The sequence below is a fragment of the Pteropus vampyrus genome, unplaced genomic scaffold (genome assembly GCF_000151845.1).
Source record: "Pteropus vampyrus isolate Shadow unplaced genomic scaffold, Pvam_2.0 Scaffold19, whole genome shotgun sequence".
NCBI classification, from domain to species: Eukaryota; Metazoa; Chordata; class Mammalia; order Chiroptera; family Pteropodidae; genus Pteropus; species Pteropus vampyrus.
The window spans coordinates 15,202,293-15,219,545 of NW_011888800.1; the positions used below are offsets into that span (position 1 = coordinate 15,202,293).

At 40.1% G+C, this 17,253-nt stretch overlaps 1 protein-coding gene across 1 annotated transcript in view; it reads right to left on the reverse strand.

Moving 5' to 3' along the window:
- The window catches only part of MYO5C (myosin VC), a 91,213-nt gene that overhangs the window by 9,049 nt on the left and 64,911 nt on the right, over positions 1–17,253 (reverse strand). The window contains 8 exon segments of the mRNA XM_023527721.1: positions 2,269–2,358; positions 4,308–4,462; positions 5,640–5,738; positions 8,453–8,540; positions 12,843–13,014; positions 14,327–14,390; positions 14,856–14,949; positions 16,547–16,727. Of these exon segments, the coding sequence (XP_023383489.1) occupies positions 2,269–2,358; positions 4,308–4,462; positions 5,640–5,738; positions 8,453–8,540; positions 12,843–13,014; positions 14,327–14,390; positions 14,856–14,949; positions 16,547–16,727 (943 nt within the window).

The following is a 17,253-nucleotide window of genomic DNA, read 5'->3' on the forward strand; positions in this document are numbered from 1 at the left end:
AGATATATAAGAAATTAAAATATTATCTTTACTAATGATAGTATAATCAGCTTCTACTATAACTCCTACACTTTAAAACTTAATACCTGACTTATATCAAATGAATTCTTGATGTTTGAAGTAGCATATATTTCTATAACTAGCTGTCACTGCACTTACTGCCTTCTCCCCAACAAATACATGGCCCCAGAGTCCATAGATTACTGTGGAAAACAATTTCCATGGAAGCTCAGAGAAAAAAACAGAAAGTATCAAAAAAAATAAACTGCTACAAGAGATCAGTAGATACAATAAATGAAATTCATAGCTTTATAATTAAGAGTATAGACCTTTCTGAGATATTTTAAAATGTGAGTTATAGACTGAATGTTTGTCTCTGCCTACTCCCCAATTCATATGTTGAAGCCCTTACCACCAGTGTGGCTATATTTGGAGATGGGGCTTCTAAGAAAGTAATTAAGGTCAAATGAAGTAATAAGGGTGGGGCTCTCATCTATCTATCTCTTATTATCTTTATAATAAGAGACACTAAGGAGCTCAATTTCTCTCTGTCCCCATGCACCGAGGAAAGGTCATGTGAGGACATAGCAAGAAGGTAGCAGAAGAGAGGTCTCACCAGAAACTAACCCTGTTGGCACCTTGATCTTGGACTTCAGACCTCCAGAACTGTGAGAAAATAAATTTCTGTTGTTTAAGCCACCTGGTATGTGGTATTTTGTATACAGCAGCCCAAGCAGGCTAATATAATATGTTTAACATGTTCAAAAAGATAAAATAAAAAAGAAAACATTGAGAATAGGACATTATGAGAAAAGGCAGAGGTAAAAAAGAATCATTGAATTGTAGAATTAAAAACACAGTAATTGAAAAAACAGACAAGGAAAAGAATATTGTATACATGGTTGAAGGGGGCAAAGACAGGATCAAAAAATAAATGCTGTTGAATAATATCCTCTTCTATTAATGTCTCACAGATGCCAGTTCATCTTAAATGGATTGATCTGTGCCCCCTCCCTGCTTTGGTATTATTTTTAGTCAGAGCTTGAATTTTCTTCACTTATTTCTCCTTTTGTCCTATAGTACTAGTAGGATTACTTTTATATTTTATTTTACTTTTTCTCCTTTGGGACAACTGGCTATACATGTGGAAGAAGATATTGGATGAGTATCTCACATGTCAATTTGGGATAGATCAATAATCACACCAATTTTGGGTGGATAAAACTATATTTGTGAATTCTAAATTTGAATTATAAGAGATTAGAGAAAAGTAAAAGAATTATCTTCACGATCTCAAGGTAGGGAAGAATTTCTTGAAACACTTATCATAAAAGAATAAGATAGATTTAAGCACATGAAAATTCAAAAACTGTGTATGACAAAGGACTCCATAAAGGAAATTAGAAGACAAGCTACAATCTATTCATATTATATAAAGGCCTCCTTCAAATCAATAAGAAAAAAAAAATACCCCTAAGAAAAATGAAGAAAAGATGTGAGTTGGCCATTTAAAAAGAAACCCAAAAGAACAATAAACACATGAAATGATGCTTGACATCATTGGTGATCAAGTAACTGCAATTTAAGTCAACAAGTTATCACTTTATACCCATGAGATCAGTAAATAATATGCCTGTCAATACCAAGTGTTGGTGAAGGTATGAGACAGTGGAAACTTCACACACTATGGTAGCACTGTAAAATGGCACAACCGTTTTGGAGAGCAGTAAAAACTCTAAAGCCATTTTCTTATTTCAGGTCAATGAAATTTTGCTCTGTGAGTACTTTAGGTGGGAAACTCCTTTGAGACGTCAGTCCATTGGAAGCAGAGCTGGAATGGCAAAAGATTTACAGGCTGTGGAGGAACAACCAGATTCTTATAGAGAGAATACCTCTGAGATAACAGGCATGTTGAACTAAAGGCTGTATTTTAGAGTTGAAATACTAAAAACGTCAGAATTTTACGACCAGAAAGAAACTTAAAAATCATCTATCTAATCTACTTCATTCATTTAAAACTCAAGGAAACTGAGGCCTAGTACCATGCCAAAGGCCTAAGCCTCTTTACAGAAGCCTTCTGCCTGTGACTTCTAACTGGTGATGTGACATTAGCTTCCTGGGTAAGGAGGAAGCTAGAAAGCCAGCTGAGGCACAGGCTGTCCCTGGAGCTGGGTGTCCCAGTTCCTAACCCCTACAGTGAGATCTGGCTCATGAGGAGGTTATAGGCGGGCAGTCAGCACAGAACACAGAGCTGGCAAGCGTCCCTACCTCTTCTCCGCTGTACTGCTTCAGGCAATTGAGGAAATGACACGTATTGGAAAGCCAGAAGGACAGCATCTCAAAGTCTTCTAAATGTTCCTTAAAAAAACAAAAACAAAAACACAAAAAGACATAGGTGGATTTGGTGATTACTGGTGCCTCTGAGCCAAGAACAGACATATCTTACCTGTTTGGTTAGTTGGTGGCTTTTGACCAAAATGAATTCTTGTATTCACTAAAGCCTTTATTGTTATAAGAGCTTATAGAAATAAGCTCTTATATTTATTTAGTCGGTTAAGGTTTGTCAAGTATTTCTGTACAGGTTATGTCACTTGTTAAGAAGCTTGAAGCAGGCATTACAGCAATACCTGAGAAATGTGTCTTAGACCTTGGCCTCCAAAGCTCACATTCTGACTAGGAAGACAGATGTAACATATACAGGACACAGTAATTAGGTGGCTGGTTGATATATGCTGTGCTATAATGGCTCAGAGGACGGAGAGATGATGGGGACCCAGGGTAGCCCTAGAAAACCTCATGAGAGGTGGGAGGATGTCCTCCTTGAAAGGGTAAACATCAGGATCTAGGACTCTGTTGGGGAGAACACACCCACTTATGGGGCAGGAGGAAGAGAAACGAGCAATGAAGGCAAAGGTACGGTGATCAGAAAGGTAAAAGGAATACTGGGAAATGTTCCAGGTATTAAAAGACAAGGTGCAAGAGTTTCAAAGAAATGGTGCTACTGCTTCAGTCCATTTAAGGAGAATAAAAACTAAAGAAACACCACTGGATTTAGCAAGAAGAATTACTGTTAATCTTTCTGTGATAGGGGTGGAAGCCATATTGCAAGCGGTGAAACAGAAAATTGGTGAAGAGCACTAGTTTAAGTGCTTTTGGCAATTGGGATGGGGGTGGTGGGTGGAGGAAAAGTCACTGTGGCTAACGAGGTGTGTGGGCCAAGTGAGGGTTGCTTTAATGTGCTGCCCACTGGAGCTGGAGGGGAAGGTCCTGGGCAACAACAAAGGCATAGGGCAGGGAGCCGCTGGGGAAGCGGAGATGGAAGATGCCAGAGGAAAGATTTTATACTCCTCACGCCATGCACATTTGATTTCTAAATATTTAAACATTCCAGAGGAGCAAGACAGGGTAAATACTGTGTGACTATGTCCTAGGACATGATGCAAGTGTGCCCTAAGAAAACCTAATTTATGAAAATATGGATGGGGAAAACATCAATTTATGGGAGTCCCTTCTAAGAACATTCTGTTGGCTACTGTTGGAGATAGTGACTCTAAAGCACCAAATACATTCTCTACTCTCGACTCTTGATGAATAATGAATTCTTGGTACAGAATTTGGGGGTGGAGGAGGGAGAGGAGAATTACTCATATTCTGACCTCTCATACAGTCACTATTTTTATTCTCTTTTCCTAGGGCTTTGAAAATAGGATTTAATTACATGCAACTCTGCTAAAACATATAGTTTACTAAAAGTGAGACAGGACCTTCTTCAACTAAAAATTCAAATGTATCTCAACATGCAACATTGTTTCTCATTTGGAAAGGGGACAAAATGTTGGACCTATATTTTATTACTTCCTCTCTAACATGCAAGTCGTTTTTGCTTCTGGGCTGGGAATAAAAGTGCATAATGTGGTTTTAGAAGGAAGAATTATAGACGAGTAATTTTTCAGTCCTTCCTATTCCTCATCATTCACACTTGTTACATCAATGGACATGTACTCCTTGCAGGTGGGATTCTACACCCTGAGAGGATAAGAAGTGGTGGGGAAGGTGGCTACCAGGTTGTAATCTTGCAGGTTAAGGCTTCAAGGTCTATTATTAGATATTCCCCACCCTTGGGGATCCCTGACCTGACTTGTCTTTTCCTAACAGCTTGGCTTCTTTTACCGACTGGGCCTCAGACTGGTTTGAGGAATCACATGGTTCACTAAAGCCTGGAGGTGCATGATGGGCATCTGGTCATTCCCACAGGTGTTCCTGAGGGACCTATAATACCAGTGGCCAATGTCAAAGGCAGTTCCTACCTTAACTGCCTGCTTGATGCCATTAATGGTGCTGTTCATGAGGGACTTGAGCATGTTGGCGTCATTGAGAGAGTCTGCGTAGCGTACGCACATGAACAGGATGTGAGCCGGCAGCCCGGGAATCATATTCACCACCACACCGCGGGGCTTCAAGTCTGGAGCAGAGAGAGTTGATGACGATCACAGCTCTTCCCCTAAAGAACCCCTGACCATGGGGCAGGGGTTGTCTGCTTTTCTGTACTTGATGCAGTGCCTAAATGCGCAGGGATGTCTTTTTTCTTTGGGGAATTTAACCTGGCTCTTTTCTTGGCAAAAATATACAAATGTCACCTGCTCTTCTTCTCATTTGCAAAGTACTTTCCCCTTGGTGTGGAGGCCCTGCATTTCAGATCTCCAGTGTAAGAGAGGACCCACGACCCCAGCCTCTATGATGAGGATGCAATACGATCTCAGCAATCACATGCACCTGCCTTGAATCTGGAAAACAGGCACATGACAGTTTGGCAGAGCAAGGCTTGTTGGCCTTGGGGAAAAGAGAATGGTGGGGAGACAGATGGCGGTGAAGGGAAGAGAGAAACTTTAGAGAACAAATTGAGATAAGCAAACAAAGACCTCCCCATGGTGGCATGAAGACTGGGGAACAAAGAAGAGGCCCCACAGCTGTGCACCAGTGAGGGTGAAAAGGAAAGGGTGGGGTGCTCCTGTGCTCTGAGGGGATCACTTAGAGGAAGAGGAAGTAAGGCTACACATCGACTTTCTGCTTTGATATTGTGGGGCCAGCTGATAAAGAGGCAACTTTCCTACTTCCCTCTGGAAAACCATGTGGTTTTCATGGTGAAGACTAAGATTAGTTCTAAGGCCACAAACCCTTCAGCATGCACAATAGGGCACTCCTGTAACTGAAGCATCACTAGGAAGCTCTTGTCATAATGCCTGCAAATAAATTTCTCAGCAGACGTCAAATGGAGCACAGGAGCCACAATCACTCCCACCATGGCTCCTATGCTGAGACACAAAGATGTGGAGACGTGTCTTCTATCTGGACCCTATGACTAGACTTAGGAAGAGGCTAGGGCACTGCTTCTCAACTGAGAGCAATGTACCCTCAGGGGGCATTTGGCAATGTCTGGAGATATCTTAAAATACCTTAAAATACACAGCGCCCTGCGACAAACAATTATCTGGTCAACAGTGCTGAGGCTGAGAAACTCTGGACTAGGGGAAGAAGCAATGAAGGAAGAGAAGAGACTGCCACCACCCAGGGCTGTAGCGATGACTGATGTTCAAGTTCTCAAAGATAAAGCAAAAAGTCAGAGTTTCAGGTTTCACTACCAAGAATCAGGTTTTGAATGAGCTTGGCCTCATCTTCTCTCTTGTATTCCAGCATTCCAAGGTACTCCTTGGGTCCTGAGGACAAGTGTACATCATTGGCTGTAGACAGAGGTAAACAATCAGTTAGATACACAAAAACAACTCCCACAGGCTTTATAATGGTTCTGCTCTGACTCCTACCCCATTCTGACTGGTTTGCACTTGAACTATGGCTTTCGGATAAATGAAAACTTTCTTGAATCTTTAAGAATTTCTTCTGGTAGTGATTCTTATCTGTGAGTATACCAGTGAGTATAGTTACTGCTAAAAAGGATGAGTTACACTTGAAGGAATCCTGAGTGTCTGGCGTATATTCAGCCCAGTGGGGATATAAAAGCGATCCAAGATGTAGCTCCTGCATCCTCAGGATGCTGATGCTACAGATAAGGAAGCGAGATTCATGAAACATTTTGGTGTGCAAAGTACCAAACGGCACGATCCTGAAGGGACTATACTAGTGTCCTATGTGCTATAACAAGTTAACACAAATTTCTGTAGCTTAAAATAACACAAATTTTTAATCTTGCAGTTCTGGAGGTCAGAAGACTGAAATGGATCTTATGGGATTAAATCAAAGTGTCAGAAGAGCTGTATTTCTTCCAGAGGCTGTAGGGGAGGATCCGTTTATTGCCTTTTCCAGCTTCTAGAGGCTCCCCCACATTCCTTGGGCTGTGGCCACATTACTCTGACCTCTCCTTCTATAATCATATCCCTTTCTCTCCCTCTGCTTCCATTGTCACATCATCTTTTCTCACTCTGACATTCCTCTTTCTCTCTTGTGATTACATGGGGCCCGCCTGGATAATCCAGGATAATCTCCCCACCTCAAGATTCTTAACTTCATCACATCTGCAAAATCCCTTTTGCCACATAAGGTAACATGTTCACAGGCTCCAGGGATTGGGAAGGGGACATCTTTGGGTGGGCCACAGTCTGCCCTCTGGTCCTCAGAGATTCATGTCCATTCTGAGAGGAGGAGATGTGATAACAGAAGCAAAGGTTAGAGAATCAGAAAGATTTAGAAGATACTATGCTGCTGAATTTAAAGATGGAGCAAGGGGCCTACAAGCCAAGGAATGTGGGTGGCCTCTAGAAGCTGGAAAAGGCAAAAAAATGGGTTCTTTCCTAAAGGCTCCAGAAGGAATGCAGCCTGTCATCTTAATTTCAGCATAGTGAAAAGCATTTTGAACTTCTAACCTCCAGAACTATAAAGTAATAAATCTGTGTTCTAATAAGCCACTAATTTTATTGTAATTTATTATAGCAGCCATAAGTAATTAACACGGGGGCCATAAGAATTCATGCAGAGGTGGGTTGGAACTGTTGAAAATGCTTCTTGAAATAGGTAGCACTCCAGTTGGGCCAAGAAAAGTAAGTAGCCTCTGGTGGATGAAAAAGAAGGTAGCGTAGGTAAAGAGTAACAGAACTCACTACTGCATGAGAATTTCTGTTAATTTACTAGCTCTGTTCCTTTGGAGATTGATAAAGGTAGAGAGTGTCAACTGTTTTATTAAGCAACACTGATTATAGTAAAAATGACCTCTGATTGGTAAATTGCATCTAGACCGAGAATAATAAATGAAAGGGAAAGACCTGATAAGGACATCATACTTTGGGTATCTTTGGGTGTGATGACTTGTATCTGGACATGTTTTTTTGCAGGAACCTTGGAAGCTAAAGCCATCTACGCAGCGTTCAAAAGATATTGGCTTCCTGCCAACAACCATGTGACTAGGCTTGGAAGCATATTTTCCAGCTCCAGTTAAGCCTTCAGATGACTGCGTCCCTGTTGACAACTTGACTGCAACTCAGTCAAGAGCCAGAAGAGCCGAGCTAAGTCTCTCCAGGATTCTTGATGCTCAGAAATTGTAATAATAGGCAGTGTTTGTTGTTTTGTGTTGCTAAATTTGGGGTAATTTGTCATATAACAACAGATAATACAGGAAGGGAAGTTGATGCATTCTACTTTAGAGACACTGAGTTGCAGGTGCTAACAGAAAGGTAAAGAAAGTAGTCTTCGAGTCAAAAAGGGACTGAGCCACCAGGAAGGAGGTGAGGAGTAGGAGGTAAGATTTTGGAAGCCCTTATGTAGAGACGGCAGTTTATTCATTTATTCTAACAATGGGGACATGACGAGGGGTTGAGAAAGACAGACATGGTCCCTGCCCTCATGGAACAGACTGACATTTATCATTTAATATTGGTGGGAAATATCTAACTAGGAGAGGAAGTGAATTTCAAAGAAGTTAAATTGAAACTTGTTTACAGTTTCATTTTCTAAAAGGGAGAGCCAATAGAGGAAGAGGTTAAAAGTATTCATTAAAGGGTATCCCATACAATGGCATGAGCATATTTGGTATTATCTGAGGGCTGGTGAGCTACCTGTCTGCCTTGAAGGATCTTTCCATTAGCATATCACTGAGCCCCAAACTCCTCCAGTAGAAAATCATTCCTTTGGGTTTCAAAGACTTTGGGCCATATCAGGAAATAAAAACTTCAATGCACGTTGACCTTAGCTCCAAGTTCAAAAAATAGGAAAGTAGTCTACGGCCGTGCTACCCTGAATAAGCCCAATCCCATCTGATCTCGGAAGCTAAGCAAGGGCGGGCCTGGCTAGATGGGAGACCATCTAGGAAGACCAGGTGCTGTAGGCGTAAAAAATAAAATAAAATAAAATAATAATAAGAGATTATAAGGTCCTTGCAATCTGTGAGGTCAGCCAAGGGTTGCCTCACCTAAAAAAAAAAAAAGGAAAGGAAATGTTATTTTCCTACCTTTTTCTATCGTCTTGGTTAGAGTCTTGACCTGATCTTGTAGTTTTTTAATCAGTCTGTCCTTCATGTCTAACTCTTCTTCAAGATCCTATAGAGATCAAAAATAAAAGCAAAGACATTAGCTTAGAATTATCTAAATTTATTTTTTGGTAATAGCTTTATTGAGCTATAATTCACATACCATCCAATTCACGTACGATTTAAAGTTTACTATACAAACTTAGTGGTTTTTATACGGTGTTGTGCAAGCATCACCATTACCTAATTCCAGAACCATTTGAGCCATTATGCCCTGGATTCTCATTCTCTTCCAGCCTCTGGCAACCTCTAATCTACTTTTCATCTCTGTATACTTGCTTATTCTGGATATTTAGTATAAACGGAATCATACACTATGTGGCCTTTTGTGTCTGGCTTCTTTCACTTGGCACAACGTTTTCAAGGTTTATCCATATCATACATAACATGTATTGGTACTTCATTCTTTTGGGGGCTGAAAAATATCCTATTTATAATACCCACATTTACTTTTCCCTTAATAAAGTAATGCCCATTGTAGAAAATTAAAAAATATGAATGTGCAAAATGGGTTCTCTATATGTCAGAAGCTTGAAGCAGAGAAACTTTTCAGAGATTGAAGTCCTGGCTTTGCCTTTCCTTACTGAAAAGGGATGGCCCTGCCTAGGCCGATTTTGGCTTAAGAACTGAGAGAGTTCTGGATGCCTACAAATATTTCCTATAAAGGCATAGAGTGTTTAGCTTCTTTCTGAATTTTAAGGGCTTTGACACAGAAAGGATTCAGGCTTCCCCAATCCAGCAATGTCCACCATGCAGGGTCACTGGAGCCCTGTGCCCTCTGGGGACTCTTGGGGCCAAGGGAAATTGTGCTGTTTCTACTCTGTGACTACTTCTCCCCTTCTACAGTTCTGTGTTCCTGGCTAAACAACTTAAAAACTTTATTTGCCCTTTCAAGGGGGGATGTGGGTATAGTTTCTTCCCTCCAATTAGGGCCCATCCTAATATACATCTAATAATAAAAATGTTACCTATCAACCCATACTCTGGAGGAAACCACTGTATTTCATTTTTTTCTCTTTTCTAATATGGCACATAAATGTTTTATAAAATTAGGATCATGTAAAGTTTTTTTTAGCATTTTATTTTATTTCTAGTTTCAAGTATACAGTACATTGGCTACACATTTATATAGTTTATAAAACGATCCCCCTAATTGGTCTTTCTCTCCTCTGGCTCTCTACCTAGCTAACTGCATTCCCTGTGCTCTGCTCCCCATCCCTGTGACCATCTATCAACTATTAATTTGTACTTCTTTACCTCTACATCCCTTTCTCCCAGCTCCCCAACCACCTCCCCTGTGGCCATCACCAGATTGTCCTCATATTTGTGAGTCTGTTTTCGTTTGTTCTTTTTGTTCCTTAGATTCCACATATAAGTGAAATCATACAGTATTTATCTTTCTCTGACTTATTTCACTCAGCATAATAACCTCTAGGCCCATCCATGTCTTTGCAAATGCTAGGATTTCATTTTTTTTATGGCTAAGTAATAGTCCATTGTATATATGAACCATAACTTCTTTATCCAATCATCTGTTGATGGGCACCTAGGTTGCTTCCATATCTTGGCTATTATAAATAGTGCTGCCATGAACATACGGGTGCATAGATCTTTATGACTTATTGTTTTGGTTTTCTTTGAATAAATACCCAGAAGTGCAATTGCTGGGTCAAAAGGAAGACACATTTTTAATTTTTTGAGGAACCTCTAGACTGTTTTCCATACCAAATTTCAATCCCATCGACAGTGTATGAGGGGGGATTATGTGAAGTTTTATATCTTATATTTATCTCTATATTGCAGATACTTTCCCATCGATAATATACCCAAATCATCATTTTAATGGCTAAGCAAGCCACATGATATATAACAATTTAACCTACCTACTCTTATTAGACATTCATTTTGTTTCCTTTTTTTGCTATGATTACTAACACTATTATGAACACTCTGAACAAAAATCTTTGTCCACATACCTGATTACATACTAGGGACAGAATCTTAAGAGGTTGAATTACTAAATCAAGGAAATGCACTAATGTGAATTGGATATTTGCCTCCAAATCACCCCTGAGAAACTTTACACCAATTTATATTCCCAGAAACCACATACTACAGTGCTCACTTCAAGATGATCTCACCAGCACAGTAAAATCTCTACCATTTGAGAGGCAAAAATAATATTTAGTTTTAATTTTGAATGTCTGATAAATAGTGGGATGATCACTAAGTTTTTTTTAAATTACTTTTTTAAATAAGGATTTTCTTTGACTCTAAGGATTATTAGTGGGTTAGAGTTCTCTCAAAATTCATGTCCACTTAGGACCCCAGAATGTGACCTTATTTGGAAATAGGATCTTTGAAATTATAATAATTAAGCTAAGGACCAAAATGAGATCACATTGGATTAGGGTGGGTCCTAAATCCAATGAGACCGCCCTTATAACAGATAGTTTAGGACACACAAACAGAAGGGAGGCCACACAATGGTATAGGAAGAGATCAAAGTTATGCTGTCGCAAACCAAGGAATTCCAGGAGCCACCAGAAGTTGGAAGAGGCAAGGAAAGCTTCTACCCTAGAGACTTTGGAGGAGTGTGGCTCTACCAGCATCTTGAATTTGGACTTCTGGCCTCTATAACTGTGAGAGAACAAACTTCTGTTGTTTTATATCACCCAATTTGTGGTAATTTGTTATAGTAGCTCTATAAAACTAATACGGTTAAGTCTCATTTGTGCATAAAGTCCACCACCTAATAATATATAGGAATTATATTCTTTTCATGAAGTCCACCACCTAATAATATATAGGAATTATATTCATTTGTAACACTGAGGCTGCTCATTGGTTTGGAATAGTTTGTTGGAATGAGCATGTAGATATAACAGTTCCTTAGCTCAGTGCACTATAGAAGCATCAGGGCTGGCCTGTCCCTGCCTGAAAACAGAGCTGCACACATGGGGGTCTTCTACAGAGGGGCAATGAGTGGGGCTTCACTGTTCCTGGAGCGTCAGAAACAAACACAAATCCCACACAATTCAGATACTGACATACCCAGAGCCACACGCTTGCTTTTAGGGAATGTTAGTTCACATGGACAATGGACAAGACGTGCGACATACACATGACCCACTCACATACCCTCTCCCTTACCATTGTCCCCAACTGAGACCCCAGGGACACACATGCAGGCACAGCTTTAGAAGGCAAGCCAACCTCTCACACACGTTCAACGGACAGTTGCTTATTTGGTGTGATCTGAGGAGTCTGTTTTCTGAGGAATGTATTCCCTTGAAAAAGATGGCCATCGTCTAGGTGCCCTTGACGGGAAATCTGTTACTAGTAAATGTTAAACTCTCTTAATTCCTCTTTTTAGATATGATTATCTTGAAAGTTAAATCCTGACACTGTAAGATGTAATTTTACCTTATCATGGTAAAATTTAATATTTTAAAATTTTCTGTCTTATGAACAAAAAAATAGGGGGCCCTGACAGTGGGGAGCAGGGCCTGTGGGCTTGTCCAGGCTATCCGGTGCCCTGGTGAGCCTGCCAAGCCAGAAAGGGGCCTCAGAATGCCCAAAGTGCCCCCTCTGCTACTTCACTGCTTCTCAGTCTTGTGGATTTCACATCAATACAATTTCAAAAAAATTGCTAGAGACTAACATAATACTGCCGAATTTCTTTTTTTTTTTTTTGTTAACAGATATTATCTGTCAATTTTTTTCAATTATAGTTGACATTTAATATTATTTAATATTATTTTCAAGTATAGCATAGTGGTTAGACATTGATATAATTTACAAAGGGATCCCCCTGATTAGTCTAGTACCCACTTGGCACTATACAAAGTATGTTGCCAAATTTTATTTTGACAAGGGCATTTATAATTTGATGAAGATTTTAATAATTTAAAAAGTCTGTCATCTACTACCATCATCATTTCACAGGACAACATTTTGACTCTAAAATTTGTAAGAAAGACATAAGCCCAGAATAAAGCATGGCATCGTCATTTCAGATGGGTGCCACTCACGGAGCAGTGTGAGCACTGAACCGACTCATCTCTCCTCTCTGCCCCCACTTTACTTTATCAGGTACTTTCTTAGTGTGGTCCCTTAAGTCCTGAGGATCCCCTGTTGTGGGCTCAACCTCAGAGACCACCTGTTTTCTGAGATAAGGAAACAGACTGTTCCGACAGGAGGCGGCTTTTGGTCTACAGCTGTTCACTGTATGCTTTAGGTGGCATTGTTCCCCCCTCCGTGACATCTGCACACAGGCAGCCATTTATCCAGGAGTTAGAAAATTTCTTACCCTATTTTCCATAGTGAGACGAGATGCTTCCTGCCGGACCCTGCTCTCAACTTCACTTTCTGTTTCGAATTGTTTCTTCGAGTGCTCACTAGCCTCCTGCATTTCTTGAATTTTATCCATCAGCTTCTCTTTCTCTTTGGTGTGTATTTCATTTTGCACTTCTGTGGTCCTTCTGTGGAAATGGAGAAAGGAAATTTTGGTATCAATTTGTCATGGAGAAGTCGCTCACTGTCAAAATAAGCACTGAAATCTCCAAAGATGGAAAAACACTTTGGCCAATTTATGTATAAAGTAAACAGTACCTGAATAGGGGAGTCCTTGAAGGGGGCAGAAAGAAACTAGGGTTAGTTGGGGTATAAAAATGTGCATGAACTGGCCCAGTCTCTTTAACCTGGTAAGAGATTCTCACCCCTAACCCACCTATACCACTCGACTGTTCCCAGGGGACGCCCACACCCACTCACACTCTTATGACCAAAAGCCTAATGATTATTTCCTTGTTAACAGCCCGGGGACCAGACACTCAAAAAGCCTAGAATCAGAGAAAAGAGAAGAGAGAGCTCATCAAAAGAGTTCCAAAATAGTCATGGGGATGTGAAGCACAGCATAGGGAATATAGTCAATAATATTGTAATCACTATGTATGGTGTCAGGTGGGTACTAGTCCTATCGGGGGGAGATCACTTTCTAAGGTATATAAATGTCTAAGCACTATGTTGTACACCTGAAACTAATATAATATTGTATGTCAACAGTAAAGGAAAATAAATTAATTTTTTAAGAAGTTATGAAATCATGTCTCATCACTTTTCTACTTTTTTGGGCCCTCATTTCATCTCAATCCTACCAGTGAAGTCACATGACTAAAAAATGCTTCTCTGGGATGTAGTGGGTTTGTTTACTGTTCTTAAAATTAAGTATCTCAACAAGCTGGCAATAAAACACAACATTTTTCTCATAAAGCTCTACCAGGGTACCAGGCTCTCTGCTGGTCAATATGTAAATTTGGGGAGATAATCAATGAAGGTTCTCTATCAACATGGATTTTAAGCCTAATCCTAAATGATCTGCTAAGAGAAAATCTGTTCTCACACAATCTTTTTTTTAATCAGTTTTTTTAAGAGATAATCCATGTGCACGTGGTATAACATTCTAAGGGTTTAAAAGGGTATGCAGTGAAAAGTAAGTCTCCTCCCCTCCCCTGTGTACTAGCCATCCAGCCACCCTCTCTGGAGCCAACATATTTTGTTTGTTTTGTTTCTTGTACATTCTCCCACACAGGGGGGAGGGGTGTGTGTGTGTGTGTGTGTGTGTGTGTGTGTGTGTGTATTCACGTATTTCTTTTCTGCACATCTGAATGCTATTATACACCTTAATTAGCATGTTGCTTTTTAAGCTTGATAACGTATCGGTATCTTTCACAGTTTCAGAAAAGAAAAGCATGACATGAACATGAACTTGAGGTAACACACGTTAATACTTACTCTCTTTGCATTTCTTCCTCCTCTTGATTACGATTCAACTGATTAGACAATTCTTCTAATTTTCCTATAGTGAGAATAACTGTCAGTAATCTGGGAGCCATATCACTATATTCTGATTTGGGCTTGGTCCTTTTAGAGTTATCAGAGGTCCTAAGCTGTATCCAGCCAGAGTTTAGGTTTTGTTTGGTCTGAACAATGTTTAAATTTTTTAAAGCTATTATTTAAAACTTGTGATATTTTATAGCAAAATCTGGATTCTTGGCTTTTCTTTAAAAATAGGAATATCAAGCAACACTGGGGCCTTCATTCCTACAGGGTAATTATCAACAGGGCTTGGAGGCAGCCACCCTCCTTAAATGCTCATGTACCTTACCATACCCTCTACCCAGTCCAATTCTCATGTTTATGTCACCTGTCTAGCCCCACAGAAAATCAGAGTTTGAGACCCCTGGGTACGATGACCTTCTTTTGTCATTCCTGGATATAGGAAACTGGTTTCTAGGAGCAGGTTCACAAGAGTTCCAGTTACCTTTCATGTTTTCAGTTTGTTCATTCAGGCGGATTTCAAGATCTTGCTTCTGTTTCTCCAGTTCTGAAATTTGCTGTTTAAAGTCTGGGATCATCTTTACAGAATAATTAGAAATATTAGAATATAAAATACTTTCATCTATGAACTTTAAATCTCAGAGCTCGGAAGTAAACTAAACTGTGTAGGTGTTTAACTCCATGGAACAAATGTCTAGTTATCTGTGTAAGAGGGACAGCCAAGACTTTAGACTGGATCGGTGTTATGATTTTTTACCTTAAGACCTATATGGTCACAAGAAATACCAGCATGCTCAGAGGGAGCAGTTCTCACACTGCTGCAACCCCCACATCGCCGAGGTCTCCTGGAGAGTAAGGAAGTGTAGTGCCTGGGTGGGTGTATGGGAATTCTATGCTGAGTTGAGGGAGAGATGATATAAAGAAATGGAAGCCAGTCTCTTTGGTCCAGATCCAGAGACATTATCTCCTCATCTAGAAACAGGAAAATCATCTCAGAGGGGTCCCACTGCACCCTTTGAATTCCAGGCTGTGCTTTGTTAGGGCAGGTCTGGAATCATCTAGCATGTTTCATAATCCTTTGTCCCTGTTTACCTGTATAGTTCTTTAAATGTCCATCATCTCCATTCTCAGGCAGGTAAAAACAGTTTTTGCTGTTGTCCTAAGTGTTTATAAAAACGCTTGTGCCTCTGAAGTTCAAATGAATACTTGTTTGATTGTGTGATCAAATCTCACTGATGCATAATCCTCATTAACATTTCCCCCAAGGAAGAAACAAAAGTGTGAAAGTCCTTGACTACTGCTCCTCATGTCCACTGTGTCTAGGGTCACATATTCTCATCTGTTGACACAGCCCTGAGATTTCCTAATACTCTCAGGTTATGCGGAGAGGAAGAAGGCAGTAAAGGAGCTGAAAAAGGGCAGCCGATGAGGCAGGATAAAAACTTAGGAGAGCATGGTGTCCTGGAGCCACCAGAACAATACAGAGGGAGAGGGTGTGATTAATTTAACATCATCGAACTTTGCTGAGACACTAAGATGGGGGTGAAAAGGAACCCTTTGTGCTCAGTCTTTTGTAAGCAGATTCCGTTAGTGGGGACACGTGACAGACGTGGATGGCTACAGAGTAAGTGGGAGGTGAGTGGAGAAATCGCGGTTGGATGGCTACTGAGAAGTCCGGCCAACTCCCCCAAAGAAATGGAGTGGTGGCTGCAAGGGATTTGAGGCCAAGAAAGGGATGTTTTGAGTGAGGAGATTCCTAAAGCATTTCTCCATGCCAGTAGGAATGAGTTAGAAGAAAGGATGGGACATAGGCAGTGGAAAAGACTAAGCATCACGGAGGAGGGACATCTTTGAAAAGGTGAGATGAGGAACATGAGTGGAGGTTCTGACCTGATCGCATGTCCCCCTCTTCAGAGTTACCCTTTACCTTAATATTTTTTCGAGGGGTTAGGGCTAGATTTAGATACACCCCACACCCCCCAAACACACTCTCAAAACAAAGTGCTCTCCAGCCTGGGGTAATTTTATAGTTTCTCTTCAGACTCAGTTATTTCACTCCTAGAAAATATAATTTTGACACAACCTTTCACTACCAAGAGCCTGAATTTTATTCCACAAATGAATAACACCTCTAGAATAATGGCCATAACCAGGGCCCCATGGCTGAAACCATACCATATTTTCTGATGTTAGCCGAGTAACTTCATGACGAATACTTTCATTGATGTCATTCTCTTCTCTAAATAATTTCTGCAGGTGGTTGATTTCTTGACTTAGATGAGCCACTTTGAAGTTCAAAGCTTCGATATCCTTTTCATAGCAATCCTTCTGGGACTGGAAGTGGCTCTCCAAAACGCTGTGAAAAGAGGAGTCAAGAAATTAACCATATGATCTTTACTCTGCTGTGCTGATGACTGTGAGCATATACATGTATAGGAGTTACGAAAACCACAATTTGAGCCATGCCCTAAATACAGAAAGTTTACTTCTGTGCACAAATTAGGAACATGGAATTATAGAATCCTTCTAGCTAGTTAGGAGGTATTGGGTGGCATTAACATTCAGTTAATAATAAAAAATTATATTTTATACATTATTAAAATCATATTTTTACTCCAATAGTTTAAAAATATGTTCTATATGATGCAACAGTGGTAAAGATACGTCATTATACATTTCTCAAAATCCATAGAATGTTTGATATTGAGAGAACCCTAATGTAAACTATGAACTCTGGGTGATAATGATGTGTCAATGTAGGTTTATCAATTTTAACAAATGTATGCTCTGGTGGGAGATGTTGATAATGGCTATGCATATGTGGGGGTAGGAGGTATATGAGAAATCTCTGTACTCATGCACAGTTTTCTGTGAACCTAAAA